At 43.6% G+C, this 23,543-nt stretch overlaps 1 protein-coding gene and 1 long non-coding RNA gene across 2 annotated transcripts in view; both read right to left on the reverse strand.

The window, feature by feature from the left end:
• Window positions 1–288: 288 nt before the first annotated feature.
• On the reverse strand, window positions 289–6,232 carry LOC132493286 (uncharacterized). Its single transcript, XR_009532971.1, has 3 exons — window positions 6,153–6,232; window positions 2,992–3,127; window positions 289–343 (listed from the first exon to the last, which is right to left on the reverse strand). It is a non-coding gene; the product is annotated as an uncharacterized LOC132493286 (long non-coding RNA).
• A 7,917-nt stretch (window positions 6,233–14,149) lies between these two features.
• Window positions 14,150–23,543, reverse strand: part of LOC132493262 (BCL-6 corepressor-like) — a 43,104-nt gene continuing 33,710 nt past the window's right edge. The window contains 6 exon segments of the mRNA XM_060103611.1: window positions 14,150–14,642; window positions 16,065–16,221; window positions 16,403–16,465; window positions 16,907–17,052; window positions 18,205–18,371; window positions 23,255–23,488. Of these exon segments, the coding sequence (XP_059959594.1) occupies window positions 14,351–14,642; window positions 16,065–16,221; window positions 16,403–16,465; window positions 16,907–17,052; window positions 18,205–18,371; window positions 23,255–23,488 (1,059 nt within the window). The 3' untranslated portion in view covers window positions 14,150–14,350.

A 23,543-nucleotide genomic window follows, 5' to 3' on the forward strand; every position in this document is an offset into this window, starting at 1 on the left:
GAAAATATATTACTAACGACATGTTTTGATTTTAGTTTCTTAGAGTTCAAATGTCCACCATTCACCTTGGTCTAAGCTTAAGGAATCATTCAAGGGGATACAATGCAGATGGGAGGAGAAAACAGAACCCTCACACAAGCTGTGCTGTGTTGCGATCAGCCTTCCATTTGAAAAATAATCTTCTCTATAGCTTTAAAGTGATAACTTTGTACCTGCAATGCTTCTTGTTTCAAACGGATTTTCTCTGGCTCTTCCTGAACATGTTCTGAGGAATCATCGACCTCTTCGATTTCTGAGGAGGAAGGACTCTCTACTGTCACAGTCACAGGAAATTCTGATGGACCTGAGTGTCCCAAGAAGAAGATAGGAAACCACAGAGTTGTTAAACTAAAGTGCAAAGAAAGAAGACAAGATTGTATAAAAGACAACACAAGCCAGATACCAAATATCCAAATATTAGAGGACATTTAACAAAAGTGATCTGAGGTATCATTATTTATAAATGTCTCTCACTGCTCTTTAGTGTAAAATAGACAATGACTAAGTAAAAGTACAGTAATTTATTTTTGCTATGTTACTGTACAGACCTCTGTTGTACGTAGTTAGGATTAGTAATGGGAATTGCCCATATTATTTTATTAAGTTTCTTTCACAGAAGCCAAGTTAAGATCCAAGGTAAACATTTCTTCTCAGATCAACTTTATACTGCAAATGAAAAATTTATTCTTCACCATCAGACAAAAACAGTCTGGAAGAAAATGTAGTTTTTCAGAGGAAAATACATCAGTAAAGGGACTGATGAATAATCAGGAAGTCAACATATCTAAACTGTGAATAATAGACATTAGAATTTAAAAAAATAAATCACATACACATACACAGCTAAAACTGACGCATCAAAAATTTCATCTTCTCACCACCCTTAAGCCAAAACTAGGGCAACAATTCTCCCAGCAAGCTTCACTGCCACTGCAATGTTGTTCAATAGGACATTTCCAAACATTTAAAAACTGACCTGGCCACAACCCCATAAAAGTCTACAGATCATAAAGAACTGTGCTGGGATTATATAACCACGCAGAAGACAAGTCACTAGGACATCATTTTGACAACAAGCAGCAAACCCTGCAGCATAGGAAAACCCTAACAGGAGAACGAGGTCCCTTCTCTCTGGGAATGCAAGGCCAGGACTGACACCCAAGATGCGCTTCTCTCAACCTCAGCAGTGGTGCCTTTCACAGAGCAACTATGCAGTCTCCCAAGACCACTGGGAAGGAGAATCTGATACTGACAGTATTAGCTTGCCATAAGGCCATAAGCGAGGGAATGTGTGTGGCCTTGGTGAGAGAGCAGAGGTTTGGGAGATGTTGCTTTATATTGGCTTTCAGATCAGGAATTTGTACATATAGCCCGCAAACAACGTTTCTTGAAAACATGTGAACATTCTTGAGTATGACAGCTCCATGTGAGGGGTCAGAAGTGGCAGTCAAGTTCGTCTCACTGGGTAACAGCTGATTTGCGGACTGGAAAACAGGATTCCTTGTTTACAGACATAACCACAAGGCTGCCATTTATGCGCCAAATCCACACAACTACACAGTTGCATTGGGAGAGCGACCAAACATGTTTTACATGGATTTATTTCAGAGAGGGAAATGCTTCTTGTAAGGCTCTGTCAGTTTAAAAAGCAAGAAGAATGACCATCCACCTTTCCCAATTCAAGCCGTATATATCATAAATATGATAGCTACACACCACCAACTGATTACATACATCACGAGCTTTGATGAATGGAAAGCCCCTAAAAAGATATCAACAAAACGAAGTTAGATCTTCATGTAAATACATCACCAGTTAAACCCAGTTAATACAACTATTTAGTAGTATGAACAGTATCCATACAGAATTGTGTATAAAAATAAATAAGCTCAAAACAAGGACCTGGAGGGCTCTGCTACGGAGAAAACACAACAGAATTCAGCCTACTGGCTTGCTAATAACTCTCTGAACTGCTGAGAGGCCCCTTCAGCTCCTATGTTCAGGATGGTTGAGATTTCAGTCTCTCTTCTTTAAATGGTGATATTAAGCGTTCTCTAATTTACCACCCTGTGTGACGAGGATGGACCTGCGATTAAGTGTCTCAGCAAGAAGACAGGAAACCACAGAGCTGTGAAACTCAAGTGCAAACACTGGGGATTCAACACTATAGTTTATGCAACAGCAATTCACATTACCATTTGCAAAAAAGTAGTCGGTTGTCCAGTGGGGATTAGAAACATCCATTTAACATGAGCAACTGAACAGACATTTGACACAGTAACTACTTCAAGTACTATTTAAAATCAATTCTCTTTGTTTTCTTAAGCAATTGTTAATCCCCAATTTCCTGATTACTACCAAGTAAGTCACCTGAAGATCATCTAGAGCCATCTATTTCACTTAGCAAGCCTAAAGCTATAATTCAACCATTTTATTTACTGTTCTGTGACAAAAATTACTATGAACAGCTATCCCCTGGATAAGAAATCAGGTAATGCTAGTTTGACTCACTAAATCGGATTTACTGAGTTAATAAGCCAGTTGATTTAGAATAGGTCTAATGCACATTTTTCATCCATTCTGCATTAAACTATTTCCCATGCCTAAAATGTCTTTTTTCCCATTCGTACGTCTCCAAATTCCTACTTCTGTGCTGTAGGGCTTCGCTCAACTACACCTGCCTTTAATGAAACTTTCCTCACATGCACAATTGGTGATCATTTTAGTCTCCTCAAGACTCCCACGGAGTTACCTCTGTTGTGACACTTGAGAAACAACTTGAAACTCCCAATTACTTTTAATTTTTCTTCCTTAGAGGGCTCATTAGGCAGCAGCCATGTGTGAGTTACCTTTTGTCCTCTACACAAAGCACCAGAGACCACCCACATAATACAAGTTCCAAAATAAAGAACTCTAAATGACTGAAAAAGACAGGGAACGCAAACAGGTTACCTGTTGCTTTTTGCACTTTCTGCAGGACACAATGGCCGGAAACCAGACACTCCAGGTGGTAGCGCTTCAGGAGGGTAACATTCTTGACCAGCAGAGTGTTTCCTTCCATTACTTACAGGCTTCTTTGCGGCCAAGACTACGTTGGACAAAGCATGAAAAGAAGGAATCAAGATGCACCAAAGGTCTACAGAGCAACTGTCACACGTGCACACGTCGAAAGGAATCAAAAAGGCACTTGACAATGATGCCAAGCCCATTAAAAAGAGGATCGTTTTGTACAAAGGTTTTACATAAGCCAGCATTTTTAAAAAATATAAGTCCTCTACAGTAACAAGTTATTTTAACTAAAACAAAAGTATTGAGATGTGCAGAAATGCAAAAATAAAGTTTAAAAAAAATCCCAAAGTATGATACATTTCATGTATCATGCAGAAACACTCAAGTTTCCTGAATCTTAGAACACCTTTGGCATTTCTGAATCTCAAGGACACAGAAACACAGATACACCCATGACTTCTGCCAAACAGAATCTTCAGAAGTAGACCAAAAGTTAAATTTAAGATGAATTTTTCTATGTAAAAACAATACAAGTTATAAGGCTGCAAGTTGCTGGGGGGTAGGTGAGTCAATTTTACCTTCCTATAAGCCTGTCAACCTTCACTGCTCCTTTGATTTCATATAGAAAACACACAAAAAAACATATGAAACCCACTGGATGAAAGAGTGAAATGTGGAGACTTACCCTATATTTCAGTAGTAAAGAGGCAAGTATCTTTATATGAAACATTTGGTTGCAAAAACTAGACCTACGTGTTAATATTTTACTTAGAACAAGCCATATATTAAAATTCACATTTAAATATTTATTTGAATTTATTGAAAACAAACATCATAGGTTAAAATGGTTATATTTATCCTTCAAAGCTACTGTATTTTATGTTATTTATTTATTTTAATAGATCTTGATTGGAGTATAATTGCTTCACAATTCTGTGTTAGTTTCTGTTACACAACAAAGCGAATCAGCCATATGCATGCACATGTCCCCATATCCCACCCTCTTGAGCCTCCCTCCCACTCTCCCTATCGCACCCCTCTAGGTCATCGCAAAGCACCAAGTTGATCTCCCTGTGCTATGCTGCTGCTTTCTACTATATTTTAGCAGCATTAGGATGCAGGGTAAAATGGAGTGTATGCGGTAATATAGGACAAATATTTCATAGAGTGTAGCTTATTGATAATCACCACACGATCCTGTGTCATTTACATGCCTCTTAAAAATATATAGGAGGGCTTCCATGGTGGCGCAGTGGTTGAGAGTCGACCTGCCGATGCAGGGGACACGGGTTCGTGCCCCGGTCCGGGAAGATCCCACATGCCGCGGAGCGACTGGGCCCGTGAGCCATGGCCGCTGAGCCTGCGCGTCCGGAGCCTGTGCTCCGCAACGGGAGAGGCCACAACAGTGAGAGGCCCGTGTACCAAACACACACACACACACACACACATATATATATATATGTGTGTGTGTGTATGTATTAAAAATTTTTTAAATTACACTTTTCTTGTTAGGAGATTAAAAAATTTCTAATAAAATTCCCATCTTTTATTAGGCATACATAAGTACAATATAAATGTGACACAATTCACACCATTATTTCACCCCTATACTCACCTGGATCTAGGTATATACACAGATACTGATTTGGCTTACCTCTATGTCTCCAAATAACTGAGGCAAATACAAAAAAAAGCCCAAGAAATAAAATTACTCTTAAAAGAGCTCAATGAGCTTGTATACTTCAGTTACATTTCCACTTTGTTTAATCATGCTAACTAAAAAAAAATGTTTAACTGTTCTCATTCCATGATGCCCTATTATTCTGTACTAATTTTACAGAATTCCTAATATGTTTTACATATACATGTTTTATTTATATATCTTTCCATTTCTAATATCATAGCAAAAGTCAAGGTAGCTATTTTAAGAATGCTTTACATATGATATAAATTTTAAATAATAATATCTAATTAGTGTGATATCACAAATCTTAACTTCTTTGAATGTACTATTTGATTATTAAAATATCACTCTCTTGAAATAACAATTGGCAGATGATCATAAGCTTTTTTTTGACTTCATAAACACTCTTAACAACTTATTTAATACACTATTGTCCAAGCAAGTTGATTAATAGAGAATCAAAAACATACAACTTTAAGTAGAAAAAAAAAAAGCTGTATTTATGAAGATGTTTACAATAGTTTATTTGAGGTTATTTCCAATTTTTCACCAATTTAAAAAATTGACCTACTCAATGAAACCTTGTGAATGCAATGTTAAAAAGTATAACTATGAATCACAGAATTTAAATTTAGTATGAAAAGATAAGAATGGCAAATTATATTGAAGCTATGTGGAATTATGTTTATAGACAGCAGGAAGAGAAAATTAAAATGTAAATATTGCTTGATAGGATAATGGGATTAGAGGTGGTCTGTTAAATTTTTCATTTTTATGCTAATACCTTTATAAAACCCCAAAATCTTCAAACAACACACTTTTTAAAAATTGTGGTAAACTACACAAAACAGAAAATTTATAATTTTAACCATTTTAAAGTGGACCGTTCAGTGATATGAAGTCAACAAATTTTTAAAACTTTCAGAGGGCACCTGAATAAAACATGTGTTGTCCACTGGTGATTTTAATGTATCTGGTATATAACTAAAGTCACCACAAAACTCGTTCTGGGAAATTGGCAGATCATAAACATAAAAAATTTATTTTGCTTTTTATTAAACCTTATTGTTTTGCTGTTTCAAAATTCAAATTTACTCACAAGAAAGAGTCAGTTTCATATTAGATTTGGTTTCACAAATGCTGCTCCTGCCATTCATTCTTATCACCAAAAAAAAGACTATTTGTGACTAACGATAATATGTTACAGAAAATAAAAAGTTAAAAGGTTTTCAAGCTGCATATCTGGGAACCTAAATTAAAGCATCACACAACATTTTCAAAAACAGAAAAGCCATTTGATTTGACTCAAATCTTAGTTTTAAGATGGCAGAAAGTACCTTGATAACTTTCTTTTAAGAAAGAAAGAAAACCAAGCCATTAAAGAGAAATTCTTCCGAGACAACTGAAACATGTTATATACCTCTGACTTGGCACTCCTTCCATCTGGAGAACTTTTTTGGTAACTGTTTTCATCACAGAATGATCTAAAGTAAAATGAATTGAAATTAGAGTAATTATTTTCCAATGAGTGGCTATTTCCATTTAAAACCAAAAGCCAACTAATTATTGCTTTTCCCATACATTTAAATATGAAATCTACATTATATAATTATACACTTATTTCCCCCTTTGTGTATTCTAATTTCTTCCTCAGAAACCTAAGATGCCATCTTGCAGACTGCCCACAGTGGCTACTATTTTGGCAGCAGCAAAGGTCAACTTGAAACATTTTGCATCTAAAGTGGCTTTGGACACCTTTGGATACAAAGTACAGTCTGAGCACCGTCCAGACGCTTAGATACCTAAAGAGCATCTAAGATAACAAACCAGGGCATCCAAGATAACAAACCAAGTCCTGATATTCCCTCAAAAGCTGCTCCTCCCATCAGCCCCCTTCTTCTAAGTGATACTACCCAGTTGCACACATAATCATCAACGACTTGTCTCCTTGTTACTATTTCCTTCATACCTCACATCTATCTGCAGGTCTTGATAGCTACACCCTCAAAACACAACCTGAATTCAACCACTTTTCACTTGCTGCAAACTTCCAACCTAACCTGGCCATAAACATCTCTTATTTGGAGCACTGTGATAGTCTCCTAATTGGTCTCCCTGTTCCTCTTCTTTTTTTTTTTTTTTTTGCGGTACACGGGCCTCTCACTGTTGTGGCCTCTCCCGTTGCGGAGCACAGGCTCCGGACGCGCAGGCTCAGCGGCCATGGCTCACGGGCCCAGTTGCTCGGCGGCATGTGGGATCTTCCCGGACCGGGGCAGGAGCCCGCGTCCCCTGCATCGGCAGGCGGATTCTCAACCGCTGCGCCACCAGGGAAGCCCCCTGTTCCTCTTCTTTATCCTCCCAAGGCCCTTCTCTATACCAGGTCACCTTATTCAGATACGATTTGGATCATGCCTTTTTCCAGTTCAAACCCCTCTACTCATTTAGAATAATCCACATCTTTACTCTGGCCTTCAAGACTTTACAAGAGCAGACCCCTGGCTAGCTCCTTGACCTCATGTCCTACCACACTCTTCTTCACCCGGTACTCTGCCCAGATTGGCCTCCTTGCTTTTCCTTAAATACTCCACCCACCTACATGCCTACATACTCATTGCCTCCTTGTCCTGGAATGTGCTTACTCCACATCTTCCATGGCTTGCTCCTCTCTTCATTCAGGTCTCCGTTCAAATGCCACTTCTCCAGTGAAGCTGTCCCCTAACAAACCTATCCAATGGAGTCCTACTTGCTCTCCCTCTCTCTCCTTACATTAAGATAGTTTTGCACTTCCTACTCTCTAAAATTATATGACTTATCTGTTTACTGATTTCTATTTGATCTCCTTCACTAGAATGTAAGCTCCATGAGGGCAAGACTTTTGTCTGTCTGGTTCACTGCTTTATCCCTAGTCCCTAAACCCGTATCTGGCACACAGAAGATGATTACAAAATTACTTGTGAATCTCACGAATAAAGTACTCCTGGCAAGAATTCAGAGGTTGCACAGGAAAGAAATAATGCTCTTGGTGGAAGCAGGCTTAGTATCTAGGTTCACCTCTATTCAGAGCAGAGATAAGAAAAATTTACAAGTATAATTCACTTTAATTAGTACAGTAGCTGCTAAAAACATAAGGGAAGTGCAACACTAGAAAAGTACAGTTGAAGCTTGAACAACATGGGTTTGAACCTCGCGGGTCCACTGACACACGCATAGTTTTCAGTACATATGTACTATCGTCCTACATGATCCAAGGTTGGTTGAATCCACAGATGTGGAACCACTGACTATAAACTTATACCCAGATCTTCAACTGCGTAGGGGTCGACACCCCTAACCCCACGTTGTTCAAGGGCCAACTGGATATGACGAGGAAAGTTAAACACATTAAGTTTTAAAAAACTGTCAATACCTGAACAAATTCTTTTTGTTTTGCTATGTGTTCATCAATTTAAACAAAGTGACCACATACCAACAAGCAGGTTTTTTCTTATATCCAGAACGAGCAGAGTTCTGTTGGTTTCAAGGGCCTTTAGGAAAGCCTTTGCTCCTTCACTGGTGAGGCCGCACTGCTGCAGGTCAAGTGCTTTCGATGAAAGACAAAAGGTCACTTGCTAACTCTACAGACTTAACATATAGACAACTCTCATTTTCTAACGTGTGGAAGAGTCCTGCACAAGACAAGTCATGGCAGGTTTGTAATTTTGGGTATGGAAAAAAACAGAGACATATACGCACACACATAATGCATAAGCCAATTTAAAGACCTCTTCTTGGATGTGCAATGATAACCCTGGCTTTAGTACCAATAAATCAGACAACATATTTTACAATTACAGAACTGAAGAATAACTGTATAGAACCTATGAGCAAAAAGCATCACAAAATGAATCTCAGTTCATAATTAGCAAGGGCGGCAGGGGCATGTAAACCTCACAAGCAAAACCTGGTGGAGCTCAGAAATGCACTGCATTCTTTTGATCATGATCTTCAGCTCCAAATCACACTTGAAACTACTTCAAAGGGGAAAACAAAATAGAAGAAATGTAATAACTGTTAGTTTTAGAGGAAAAAAAGACAAGTCTAAGAAGTTACAAATAATAAACTTTCAACAATGTGTGAATAGAGAATACATACTAAAAACCTATCATGGAAATATGATGGTCAAGAACGCTCGCAGTAAAACGTCAGACAAAAACCAGAAAAACTGATCATGAATTCTAGTAGTTCTGGGGCTGAACAACCTACTCATTTAAACCAAAGGGATCATCACTAAAGCACAGGGATTAAAAAATATTACATGAAAGGAAACTATCATGAGTCTTGTTTAAGTGTTGTGTGGACCATCACATTAAAATAACTGGAGTCTTTCAACACCCCCATGACACACAGAAATAGCAAGTCAGACATACGGATCTGACAGGATATGATACAACCCTTACAAACTCTCACTACAGAAGAACGGACACAGGGTATAATTAACCAAATAGCCAAATTAATACAAACAGCCAGTAAACCTCACCAGTCAATCAAATGAATAAAAAATAAAACACAATGTGGTTATTCTCCTATCAGATGAAGCCAAGATTCTGTAAGAAAAGCCTTTAAATAATGTCTATACCCTTTGGATCCAACAACTCTCTTTCTAAGAATTTAACCAAAAGAAATAGTCAGAGATACAGGTAAGGATATATATCAGAGTACTATTTGTAACTGAAAAACTGGACAAAGCTTATATACAAGAATGGATAAGCTATGTGCACTGTGGCATATTCATATAATGGAATACTGAACAATCACAAAAAGTGATGTAGGAGATGCAAATTTACTGACTTGCTAAAATGCTCATACTAAATTAATTGAAAAAAGTTATAAAATTTGGAGTAATCCCACTTGCATAGTAGAAAATGGAGAGGTACTCATTTTTGTAGTTTTACATTTTTTTACAAGTGCTACAGGCCAGTGTTTGTGAGAGGCAGGCTTCACATCTACTGTTGGGGTGGACTACAAATTGGCATAGCCTTTCTGGGTGGTCATTTGGCCATGTGTATCAAATGTCTTAAAAATAGGTCACACTTAGTCATTCCACTTATAGTACCTTATTCTACAGAAGTAATCCCGATGGACACAGAGATGTATATACAACGTAATCACATTGTTTCTGACAGGGAAAAGCAAACTGTCTAAATAGAATTGCAAAGAATTGATTAAACTATGGGACATCAATATGACGCAATACTACATGATACATCATTAAGTGAAAAAAGCAGGAATGTGAAATAGCAAGTATACTACAATTCTATTTTTGTAATCCCTAAGTGTACATATCTATTTGTAGAAAAAAAAAGACTGAAAGTATATACACCAAAATGAACAGTGATTATATCTGGGTATTAAAATGATAGGTAATTGTTCTCTTGTTACTCTGTATTTTCTATATAGGATATATGCAACTCTTAGAGAAAGTTTAAAAGCAAAATAAAAGCTATCAGTAAAATGAGGCTTAAAAAAACCTATCACAATAGTATCATGCCAAAAGCTAAGCATATTAAAAATTCAATATTTTCAACTTTAGAATTTCCCTCTAAGCCATAAATCCTCACTAAGAGATTCTGCCAAAGCACTTGCACCCAGGTCACCAATGAGCGTGTTGCAGTTCAGAGTGATGTGCCTCAAACCAGCCATGCAGTCAAGATCACGTCTCCTGGAATGAAGACTCTCAGCCCAGGTTTCTTCATGCCTTCTGGTAGTCTGATACTTCAAAGATTTAATGGGATGAAATTAAGATGCTTGAATAAGGAAACAGGGTGTGCCTGAGTATGGCTTCTTATGTCAGAGATTTACACACACACACAGATCAAGCATATATGCCAGGAGCATCAACCTGAGAAATTCAACAGTCACTTCTGGTTTACGAGTCCAGTGACCCAGATTCTGCTCGGTCAGTGATTAGATTCTAGCCACTGCATTTCCTGTTTCTGAACACTTATGTAAAGTTGGACAACTCAATTACAGTCTATGAATTATTTTCCTTATCTTCTAAGTCAGGGAATTGGTTCTAAATTCTATCCTTGCTGAGGCCCTATATTTCATCATCCTGTCCTCCAATGGCCTCCAAACACCTGACTAGGCAAACCATAAGAAAACTTTTTAATATGCATCTTATTTATTAACAAATTATATACACAAAGTTCCATACATAGAATTTATGTACATGATAAACTACACAGATTTTTTAAAATAATACAAAGGTAAAAATGTTCTAATATTTTCTTTTCCTAACTCCTAAGGCATTATTTTATTTTACTTATTTTTAATAAAGATTTATTTATTTATTTATTTGTTTGTTTGTTTGGCTGTGCCGGGTCTTTAGTTGCAGCATGCCGGATCTTTTAGTTGTGGCATGTGGGCTCTTAGTTATGGCAGGCACGTGGGATCTAGTTCCTTGAGCAGGGATCGAACCCAAGCCCCCTACATTGGGAGCACATAGTGTTAACTGCTGGACCGCCAGGGAAGTCTCAAGCATTATTTAAAAAACTATATTTACAAAATGTATCTCACATGCTGCCTAGGGTACACACACAAGCTTTAGAGGCGTGGACTATGCAGAGCCAGTCTGATGTGCATTGGGAAAATAATGGTTTGACATTTAAGCAAAAGTACTGTCTTGAAGACATTCAATTCTTTATATTCATAAAGTAAATTTTGGTAACAGGGAACACTGACTGTAAATGAAAAAAGTCTTATTACATTCCTGAAAAAGTAAAAGACTCAAAGTGCCTTTGTTACTCTAAAAGGAAAATCATTAGTGTCATTTTTCTATTAACAATAACTTATTAAAGCTCCAAGCAGAAACAACAGCAATCACTTACACAGTGCTTAGTATGCGCCAGGCACTATTTATACAAATAAGTGCATTTAAACCTCATAACGAGGCATAGAGGTTAAGTGATTTGCCCATGGTCACGAGCTATGAAATGGGAGAAAGGGAATTTGAACCTAGGCCATTTGGCTTCCGCACCCAAGTTCCTGACTGTTTTCTACCTCAGGGGTCAATGGACTTGCCCTGTATAGGCTCAAAGAAGTTTTCAATTTTTAAAATCTAAATTTAAACATTTCCACATTTGTGGGCTATACAGTTTCTGTTGCAACGACTCTGCCCCACTGGTGTAGGGTGAAAGGAGCCACAACTACCATGTAAACAATGGGTGCGACTATGTTCCAGAAAAACTTCCTTTACAAAGCCAGGCGACGGGCTGGATCTGGCCCACCAGCCAGAGTTTACCTATCCCTGATCTGCACCATCAAACTATTAAAAAGCCTTCATGTCAAATTATTAACTAACTTTAGGCCTAAATACAGTCATTATAACCACTGTAAAGTTGTTAAGGCATTATTTTAAAAACTGTATTTACAAATTGCTGATGTACTGACTTTTATTAGTTTAAAAACTACAACAGCTAATAAACACTTGATTCATTTAAGTCTTGAAGACTAGAATGGAATAGTTTCTTCACAGTATTACAATAAAAGTTTTCAGTAAAAAAACATACATAAAAGTATTATTAGGTATTATATATTAAATCTCTTATTTCTAAAATTAAGTGGACTATCTTTACTAAATGGTAGAATCCCAAACTGAAAACTGGTCATATTCTTTCTGCAAAATAAAAGCTGTGCTCACATGTATCAAAAGACAAAAATTAGGGCTTCCCTGGTGGCACAGTGGTTGAGAGTCCGCCTGCCAATGCAGGGACATGGGTTCGTGCCCCGGTCCGGGAAGATCCCACATGCCGCGGAGCGGCTAGGCCCGTGAGCCATGGCCGCTGAGCCTGCGCGTCCAGAGCCTGTGCTCCACAACGGGAGAGGCCACAACAGTACCACACGCACACACGCACACAAAAAGACAAAAATTAACTGCCCTCTGTATCAATATATTAATGTGTTTCAATCACATATGTTTTCATGAAAGTTTAAACATAAAATCACCTTTAAGATCTAGGCCATGGGATCTGCTCCATGCCATGTCAGAATACACCCCGTGAAGTTTACTTAACTTGTCTTAAGTGTGATAGAATTCTTTATACCTTGACAAATAACTAAAATGAAAAAAAAAAAAACCCACACACAATAAGATGAAGAGCCTATACATTTGTCCATCTTGACTTATTTGCTTTTCTTGAGTCAGTTGCAAGTTTATAGCCACATTCTCAAAATCATTAACTACAATCTTCCCAAACAGGTAATTGACGAACAGATGCATTCTAAAACTTGTCAGTAACAAAGTGCTATTCCAGTTTACAGCAACAGTTTAATTCTATTTAGATACTAAAACTGAATACGCTGAATACTGCAAACTTTATTCCCAACCACTCAGCAAAGTACTACATACCTTTTCAGATATAGGAAAAAAAAGAAAAAAAAGAAAAAGCATACAATTCTTCCTATTTTCATTTCCAAAGATACATCCCAATCTTAATGATCAATCAGCAATTTAAACGTCAACTATAAACCCAGTATACTGCTGCTATGCAGTGTACTAGAGCAATAGAAGAGAGAGGACCTCAAACCCTCTGTTCCCTCAAATTCAAAGGCAGGCTTCCTGACCCCTCCAGACCACTACCGGACACAGGGAAGGCACACTAATGTTTCAGGACCCCAACCAACAGTCACCTGCTTTGTGATTACTTCCATGACACACCCTCACCAACACCACTGAGTTTGCTGCTCCTACGGGACGTTACATGTACTTCCTATTTTAACACATACCACAGTGCATCATAATTATGCTTGCAGATAGATGTTCTAACAATTTAAAGAGAATGATGACTTTTTTGCTCTTTACATCTTGCTATTTCCCTTCCCATATTTCTTGAAGCGAAACCATAAAATATAGACAAACACAAAAAACAGAAAATATACAAAACGTGTGCTTTGCACCTTAACGCAAACTTAAGTAAAATGAGTTCTGACAGTATCCGGCATGACAAACTTCCATGGTACAAATGAGAATGGACCAAGGTTTGAGCAGGTACAGGAGACAATCCAGGCATGAACAACACCAAGGAAAGGTAGACAGGAAGTAACATGGTGTGTAGGAAATCACGAGACCAGTCTGATGGGAAGAGACTTAAACAAGACTGAAACTCACTTTCTACACCTCCATCTCCAATTGGACAATTCGCAGGACACAGGTGCACCAAAGTGGCCAATTTATTCAATCCCTTTAATATGGAGGAAGAGTTTAAAATTTTACTGGTTTAATTTGCCCCAAAAGCAACTCTCAACAGTTATGGCCTCTGTCGTCGGAGCTTTGTATGAAATTAAGTCAAAGTGTGGAGCTCCTTTGCCTTTTTTTTTTCTCCTTAAAAAAGAAAAGAAACAATTGTTCCGAGTAAAAACAAACATATTCCGAAGCATGTGTACATTGAAAAGTAAAGAAACTTTATTAACAACTTCATAAAAACTGACTTAAAATTTTAAAAAGAAAAAAACATGTTTTGAAGTCCTTCCAACTGGAGTCGTGTCTCATAGTGTCCTTTCTTTACAGAAATAGTCGTATTAGGACACATATGCACAAGGATTAACACCATGACACACTGTACACGGCGGGCCCCGGCGAGCTCACCAGTCGTCGTCTGAGTCCAGGTCTCTGGGGAGGATCCACTCCACGGATGAGCCCAGCAGAGTCTGAAGCTCGTTCGTGAACTCCACCAGATCTAAGAGCTCCTTACTTTCTGGATTACAGGACTCCAGGTCTTTGGGGCAAGAGAATAAGCGACTTGCTGACACTTGCCGGCAGAACTCGGCCTCCGCGATGGTGACAATTTCCACATTTGGAAAATTGCAGCGGAATATGCAGGAGGACATTTGCAGTTTCCTGAGCAGGTCTGAGAGCAACAGCCAGTTACGAGGCCTACACCAGAGAAAGGACAGTGGTTTGAGTTTCCGGCAAAATCAGAGGCGCTCCCAACTATGAACTACCCGTCTCCTGGCAGTGAAAGGGCCTGCTACTTCCACTTTGATTACCCCACCCCCACCCCACTTCTCACTGTCCTTAGAAGATCTACTTCTTCTTCTTTTTTTAAATTTTATTTATTTATTATTTTTGGCTGCGTTGGGCCTGTTGCTGGCACGGGCTTTCTCTAGTTGTGGCTCGCAGGCTCTAGAGCGCAGGCTCAGTAGCTGTGGCGCACGGGCTTAGTTGCTCCGTGGCATGTGGGATCTTCCTAGACCAGGGCTCGAACCTGTGTCCCCTGCACTGGCAGGCGGATTCTTAACCACTGTGCCACCAGGGAAGCCCGGAAGATCTACTTCTAGTGGGGGAACTCTGGACTCATGTGCATGTGTTAAGAGACCACCTAGGGCGGATCAGCCAACTTAGACAAAAGCAGGAGCAGCGCCCCTGAACCAGCCTCGTTGCAGGCCACCCCAGTGCTGCCTTGGCTCTGGTCACAACTCAGGTCACCCCTCTCCAAGTAAGTGCACCCCGTTCTAGTCACTGGGGAAAACCAGTCTGTATGCCAATCCAAGAGAGATGGCAAACACCTCTTTGACCTCTCCTCTCCACCGGCCCTCATGGAGAGAGCATGAGAAACACTCGAGGTCACCTGGCTTTCCTTTCGTTTCCCACACCTCCAACCCGCCCCTCAATGCTGCCGGGAGTGAGGCTTTTTCCAGAAGGGAGGTGGTACAATCCTTCCTGATACCCTGCCACGCTTTATCATCTCTATCCCGAATAGAATGTCACCACAAAGGCAGACACGTTCCCAGCCTCAGAGTCCAAGGAGGATGCTACTCCTTAAGCACCGGGGTCAACACACAGCAGAGCAAGGTCTCCTGATGTGTTCACTCCGAAGGGTTGGTCATGGGGCACAGTGGCCCGACCGTGGGGACAAGACTCGATCTAAGCAAATCTGAAGACACATAAGATCCCAGGTGCCACATACGGCTTTCTCTAATCTTATACGACAAGAGGGTACACATCAGTATCGTCCCGTGGACCTCACGCTCCTTGGAAGGCCCCTATGGTAGCCGTTTGGGGAGGATCCCTTCCCCAAGCGTTTAGCGACTGAAACTGTGCAATTGCAGTCGCTGACTCCCGTGTCCTTTGGGCTCTAGGGGTGTGTTCCAATGAGGGCAGTTGGCTGGGGAGCCCTCCCACCCCCCAAACTTTTCTGGAAAAGTTCCACTGCATTATGTGAGGTCACTGGACACTTGGTGAGGAATTCACTCACCCCCCAACCCATCCACCCTCATCTGCTGAAGGGGATTTCTAACTCCTGCCACCCCACATAGCAGCTGGGCTGGCTCTCGACCACACGCTGGCCACGCTCACCCCTGTGCGACGGACACCTGGACGTTATAACACGGCAAAAGGGGTTCTTCAGAAAATTCAGATTCCAATAGGTCACCATAGGCCTCGTTGCTGTCATCCTGGTCCTCCGGTCCTGGGGGATTTGTTAAAACATCGTAACCACTTTCATCATCTGGTTCTAACCGGGGGGGCAAACAAGAGAGAGGTCAGTAAGCTGGAGCAAGATTCCAGCTGTTCGCCAAAAAGGACCCTGGGAAAATTCTTTCCCAAGCAAGTTCTGCTCACAGCACCACCCCCACCCCACCCCCACCCCCACCCCCACCCCCACCCGCCCAACTGAAACGAACAAGGCTGCTCACCACACACACAGCTGCCAGAGAACTCCGAAGAGTCGTCAGGAGCCTGCAGGTTATTTAAACAGTCTGGAGAGAGAGGGGGAGAGAGAGAGAGAGAGAGAGAGAGAAACAAGATAACGCCTGCTGGTAAGAGGCAAATGCTGCTGGAGTTCGGGAACAGCTCACGCTGGGGCTGGTGTCACCTCCTGACAAGTCCCACTGCACACGCCTCCAGGTATCTGACTGAAACCTCCCCACGCGTCCACCCGCCTTCCTGAGGGACTGCCCGCCTCACCGCCCCAGCCTGCCAAACAAAAGCTAGCCTGGCTAGCTAAGAGTTTTCCAGCCCCCCACCTCGCAAAACTCAAAGTATGTATCTCTTCTTTGACAGACTAACGTTGGGCCGCTTTTCCCAGTAAAGGGTCACTTAGAGTAAACGGGGGGTGGGGGTAGGGGGAACCCAGGTGAAAGGCTGTGAAGTCACCGTCTAGATGCTTGAACAAGACCGTGTCTTGACCTCTGCTGTACCTGTTAAGAACTTCTCCAGAAGTTCGCTGTGGTTCACTTTCTTGATGGTTCTACCTGAGTACGTAGCCAGGGTAGGATCAGCACCGTAGGAGAGGAGCAAGCGGACAATTTCGAGATGATCATTCTTGACAGCATCGTGGAGAGGCCTAGGAGAGGTGCGGGGGATTACACCTGTGCACGCGACGCTTGCTTCTAAGGACACGGGGCAAAATCGAGCGTGTGCGGCCAAGCCTCGTAGGCGCGCTATTTCACCGAGGAGGTGAGTGTACGGTCGCTGCGACAAATTACTCTGTTATTTCAACACATAACCCTTTACGGGACAGGTGAAGGGACCACCTCAGGCCTAATTCTTCAATGCAAATCTCTCTTAATGCATGGCCCAAGGAGGAACTCAGGCCACGATGAAAACGTTTCCAATGAACTTAAATAGTGACAGACTGTAAGAAGGTAACATACGGCGGGGTGGGGGGAAGAACCCCAGCACCACGGAAGCAGATACGACAAGCCATTGTTACACCATTACAAACAAAACCCAAAAAGTGCAGTTTGTAAAAGAAACTAGGGGCAAAGTGGAACCTCTCCTGAAACCAATTTGGAGATGAGTGATCAACCCTCTCGCCCAGAAGCAGTCGACAGGCAGGGCGAGTTCACAGGAGGATACAGAGTCCTCCTGCCCGTGTCCGCTGGGGTCAGGAACACTGTCCACAGTCCCATCCAGAAAGGATGCTATTTGGAAACCATGAACCACCAAATACCTTACGGTTTTGCTAATGTTATGACTGTCAGGAAAGCCCCAGTGCCCTGCCTCGTGGTGGCATCCCAGGTACAACCAGGAAGATGCTTGGGCTGACTCACACCTGGGCCTCTGGCCAATAAATCGAGGGCAAGGACAGAGTGGGGGCCAGGCCCGGGGATGTGGGTGGACACGGCAGATCCTATCAAGCCAGTTGCCACTGGACCTGTCTGTACTCCTGCAACTTTCAACTCACATATATGTTCAAGATTGAGATTCAACAGACGCTGGTGAAGAGTCCAGGGTCTTAAAAGAGAACACCCCTGATTATTCATGCAGGCTCAACATTTTCAGGGACTTCTGTCCATAAGAGCGTCACAGAGTTTTAAAGTTCTATGTAAATTTGCCAGAAAGATCTGTGCGATTCCATTCTAGAGGACTCCGCCATCAGTGTGCTTACATGGCACTCACTCTCCATCTTTCCTTCTGGGGTTCCCCGCACACCCTGAGAACCACTGCCTATGCCCCAGCAGGGTCAGGCCAAGAGCGCAAGACCGTCACTGACCCGGTTCCATCCTGGGCACTGCAGTTGACATCAGCGCCATATTCAAGGAGGTGTCGTACGATGTTGAGCCAACCTCTTGCACAAGCCTCGTGCAGGGCACAGTAACCCGCGTTGTCGCGGTGGTTCACATCACAAATCTTGTTCTCCAGGCAGTACAAGACCACTTCCTACGGGGAGGGGAGAGGAGAGGAGAGGAGATACCATCAGACCACCATACAGTGAACCTTGTAAGGGTGACCTCCCCATAGCTTGGCGGTGCCCACTTTCAAAGGCATACGTCCTTGGGGCCAAAAGCCCACCATGGCGCGGGCAGGCGGCAGGCATCCTGCTGGGGGGCGAGAGTGCGTGAGAAGGGCTTGGAGATACAGACAGTGTTGTCTAAGGCTCTGCTGCACCAGTGGCCTGGCCATGGGCAAGTTACCCTTGAACTTCTCCAAGCTTCCACAGGGCTGCTGAGAGGACGCCTTCGGATAGCGATGAAAGCCCTCAGCCCAGGGACCGACGTGACCAGTACAGAGGTGTCACGGCTGCTAACATCTTAGATGACACATTGCCAAGCACAGACCATTCTCACTTGATGGGTCTGTTCAGTCGGTGGCAGTGGACAATAACACAAGTTTAGATCAAAGTATGGATGACCAACACTTAAAGAGAGCTTAAATCAGCCGGAGAACATTCCCCAGCTTAGAGAAGCAGGGACACCCAGGTCAGCTACATCCTCGCGCCCCCTGTTAAGACCCCAAATCAGAACCTGGGCCTCAGATGCTCTTGTCTGTACGTTAAGTAGATTTAAAGAGAAGCTCTCTCCCTCCATCCTCGAGGAATCACACAAAATGCCTCCAATAACCCCACCCTCTATTTTGCCTCACTCCACCCTCTCGGGGCAGAATCAGTCTAAAATTTTCATATTTCTTCAAGTTAATGACAGGAACCTGATACACCACAGGCTGCAACCTCCACATTTCAAGAATCAAATAAAACGTTCACCGCCCCCCCCCCCGCCCCCAGAGATGTTCTGTGTCAACACTGTGCATTAGAATCACTGTTATTAACCTTCTTTCTTTGGCTTGTTAAAATATTAATATGAACCACTCCCAGTAAGCAGAGCAGGAATTTATTCAATGTTTTATTACCTTAAGAAAGTTTTCAGACACATCGAAAGCATATGTCACCAGAAAACACGTTACACTGTTTATACTGGGTAAGTTGTGCCCAGCAGAGAGCTGTCAGGTTCTGAGAGCTGGGAGTAGGCAGAACGTGCATGTGGCCCAGCACATGGTCTGCTGGGTAAGGGGGGATGCGATGGGGTCAGAACAGGCCTCCTTGTGACATCTCTCAGGTAACTCATCTGTTATACCCAAAACGGGGGCCATTCTAGCCGCCCATAACTGCGAGATGGGTTCTGTAAAACCTTTTATGCCCTTTGGAGGACACGCCAATCAAAGGTGACCACTCACTTGGGAGCGAACTAGAATGTTCCATTTGCTTACCACGTGAACCCAATGGGGCATGCTGGTAAACCTGGCCATCGGTGCCCTGTTACTTCAGGTCACTGCAGCAGCTCCCTTCCAAAACAAGAGGAGGAAGAGAAAAGGCACGCCCACGAATGCGTTTCTCCGTTTACATCCCAACCTGCCAGAAAGCCCACAATCCTCTGGGCTCCCAGGCCACCTGCCCCGAGCCCTGGTATCCAGGATACCACTTGAAGCTGCTGCTCTTTTAGCAGGCCCCCCCTAGCCAGACTTGAGTGGACGGCTGCAAGCTAATGAGTTGTGTGCCCCAGCCAGGGAGAGGCCCTGTCACGTGGCTCTGGGATCAGGTCTGAACGCCACCAACTGCTGTGCACACATCAATTTACTCAACCCAGGGTTTATCTGCTGTGACAATCACGGCCTTCGCCTGGAAACCTTCATCACTACTAGGGCAGGTTCAAGGGTACCTAGAAATGAAAGGCCGTCCAAGCTGGTAAGTCAACTCTCTTCTCCTGGAAGCTGGCAGCAAAGGCAGCAGTAGCCCCACGGCCAGGTCAGACCTTTTGCCACGGGCTGTCCTAACTCAACCACGTCGATCCCACTGTTTACACAGTGCTTCTCATTTCCCCAGATGAGGACGTCTTCTGTCACCCACAGGAACCCAGGAGATAGCAGGAAAGGAAGGCAGTACTATCCTCATTCAACACTTGGAAACTGAGGCCCAGAGATATTAAACCCCGAGTTCAATTAACATGAAGTACTAGACCTATAACTCAGGTCTTTGGTACCTGGTCAGCTGGGAAGATTCAAAAGGCCCAAGAGGGCCCCAGTTAGAGGGATGCAATCCAGCTGTGATGAGCATCCCACAGGCCTTCTCTGTTGGGGGTCAAGTGGGCTAACTACACTCTCCTAGCTAGGAGGGTGATGGCCTCTAAATGGATGGCAACCGTCGCCACCAACACTTTCTCTAACTGAAAGGTGAAGAGGCGGGGCGAGTCTGTCGACGCAACACATTCCTTGGTTTATTTTCTCCGCTAGAAATAAACGGGAGTGTCTGAAGGGCAGCCCAGCCATTCCCGAGCAAAGTCAAACTGCTCTTGTCGGACAGCTCTCCGTTCAGCGGCTATAAGCCGAATGCCATTACCCGCAAAATGTAACTATAAAGGTCATAAGCCCGACATTGTTAATTAATTAAATGCCTCATTAACTTTTTAAAAAACATGACATTCAATTCATAGAAAATTTAACCATCACCGCTAAAGGCACAAGCATGTGGTTGCACACGGGCGTTTTAGCCTAAGAAATAGAAGCCTTTTTCCCAGGAGGGAAAGGTTTGAGGTCTTTGGCCACGCAAGTGATCTATTTAATGCGGATCTGAAGCCAGAGCGTGTTTCTAAACTTCCAGAACCACATTATCATGACATAAAGCTCAGACAGCCTTTATACTGCACATGGTATCTTTGGCTAAGCAGAAGAAAATAACCAAGAATGCTGAAGACAAAACTTCAGGAAAACCCTCCCAAACCACACCCTTATCTGCTTAAGCAAACTGTCCTTCAATTTTAAAAGGTTGAAGCTGCCACATCTCCCAACTGGGCCATCATCCCAACGTTTAAAATTCTGCCCAGAGAAATCCCAGGAAGTTGGATTCAAAGTTGAAAGCGTTCATCTACTTGTCACAATGTTCAGCATCAACACTGGTGATCTGTGGAATCTACATATTGAAATTTACATTTGAAGAAAAAAACAAATCCCACCGTAAACATTCCCAAGGCTTCCTGTGCAATCAAAGGCCAGGTAGCCTAAAAAAGTATGGATCAAGTGCCCCTTGGTCCAGGCCTCAGAGCCACCAAACCAAAATGGAAACTGTCTTAGAGGACCAACGAGGGTCTTTTGACGTCTCTGGTCCCAAAGGGAGGCTGCTGGAAATGATGCCAAGTTCACAGGTGGGGCTCGGAGCCCCGCCCTCCACGGCGGGTGCAGCAGCACCCCGCCCCCCCATCTCCGGCATTTGCTGGAAGCGGGAGTCTGCTTTCTCAACCCTAACCCAAAAGTTGGGGTTAGGGGTCTCCCCCCAACCTCCAGCGTTTGCTGGAAGCAAGGAGACTATCTTCTCAACCACGGGGGGTCTAGCTCAACACTATGTGCAACATCTGCCCTGTCCTCCTAGGCACCCGCTCTCAGCTCTTGGGGAACCAACTGGGTGCTCCTTGGACTTCACCTGCAAGTAACTGCGCTAACTACCAGAAAGTGCTCTCTAGCTAATGGAGAGGTCTCCAAGAGACGTGTAGATATAAACAACAGCACATTCAACCCACAACAACAACAAAAAACACCCCCAAACTAAGCATAGACCTAGTGCTTCCAACTTCCCACCCACAGTCATGCCTTAGGGCCAAGGCAGGCACACTTCGAAGGGCTCACGGCACTATGGACCGGGGTGGGGGGACACGACGGGAGACGGGGGACAGGGGCACAGAGCTGGCTGAGGGTGTGGGCGCCAGGGCTCCGGGCCAGCCTGGGTCCTGCCACCCCAGTGCTCAGCCACACACCTCCACGCTCAGCCTGCTGAACCGTGTTTTACTGTCACCATTCAACTCCCAGAGGGCTGATGCCAGCACAGAAAAATGCCTTTGCCCTGTGGGCTATTACATCACAATTGCTACTGACAAGTATGGTGGGGGAACTGCACAGGGCAGGGAGAGTCATCTGTCTCACAGAGGTTTTGAACTGTAAAAAGGGCAATTCCAGTGTGAGCCAGTCTTGCTGAGGAGCGTGGTGGGCTGTGGAGCACTGCTGGATTGCTACCTGTACGGGTATCAGCTAACCCCTCTGAGGCTCAGTTTCCTCATCCGAGAGTGGGCTAGTACTCGTTACTCCCAAGTGAAGATGTTAAAAGGGCGAAAGGAGTTACTACAGATCACACCGGCTTAGGCAGATATCAGCTATCTTTCTATGTTGCTCTAGCAATAGAGGCTGTCACTGTCATCAGCCGGGCTGGGTTGGGATACAGCAGTGTGGACAGGGAGTTCTGTGCAAGGCTCAACCCCTGCTCCCCGCCCATCAGCCCTCGGCTCCCGTGCCCTCTCAGAAAGAGACTGCTCAGGTCTGCCCCACTCCCACCCCTACTCTGCACAGACACTTCCCACCCGCTACCCCACAGGGGCATCACTCTGCCCCAAACAGCACAAGTTAGTAGAGCTAATAACTACTCTCCTTCTTGCTATTCAGAATCCAAAAGGGCTCATTAAAATTCCCCTGGTCGCCAAGCCCTGGGTTAGGTCAGATTTTGTATCAGAGATAAGTGAGCCGGACTGGCCGAAGCAGCCTACCTGCCTGAACAGGAACGGAACATCAGAGATGCCTGCCTTTCTTTTCACACCACGACTGAACAAGCCACCAAAGAGCCCGCAGTGTGAGCGGGGCCAACGCAAACACCCTGCTGGAACACCCAGCCCAGCCCGCCACGTGGAGGGGGCTGGGCTCTGAGACCCAACCCCATCCCCAGCCAGTGTGTCCCCCACCCAAGGAGCAGCAGCCGGCGGATCCTGATCCGGGGCACCCACAAGGATGCTCACCTCGTAGCCAAGCCGGGAGGCCTGCTGTAGGAGGGTCTCGCCCGCATTCTTATTGACAATAAGTCTCCGTGCTTCCGGTGGCATCGGGCGGGACTGGGTGGTCTCTGGAGGGGAGCTTGAGCGTGTCAGCTGCGAGGCCTGGGAAGCTGGTAACAATTGCTGCAAACGGTCCAATGGCTTCTGGTCCTGCTTGGCCGGCGAAAGATCATAGTCGGAACTGGGCTCAGGCCGCTCCTGAGTGGAGGAAAGCACTTTTCCTCCTCTCCGTCTGAGGGAGGCGGGGCGCGAG

This window comes from Mesoplodon densirostris, chromosome 7, assembly GCF_025265405.1.
Source record: "Mesoplodon densirostris isolate mMesDen1 chromosome 7, mMesDen1 primary haplotype, whole genome shotgun sequence".
Taxonomy (NCBI): Eukaryota; Metazoa; Chordata; class Mammalia; order Artiodactyla; family Ziphiidae; genus Mesoplodon; species Mesoplodon densirostris.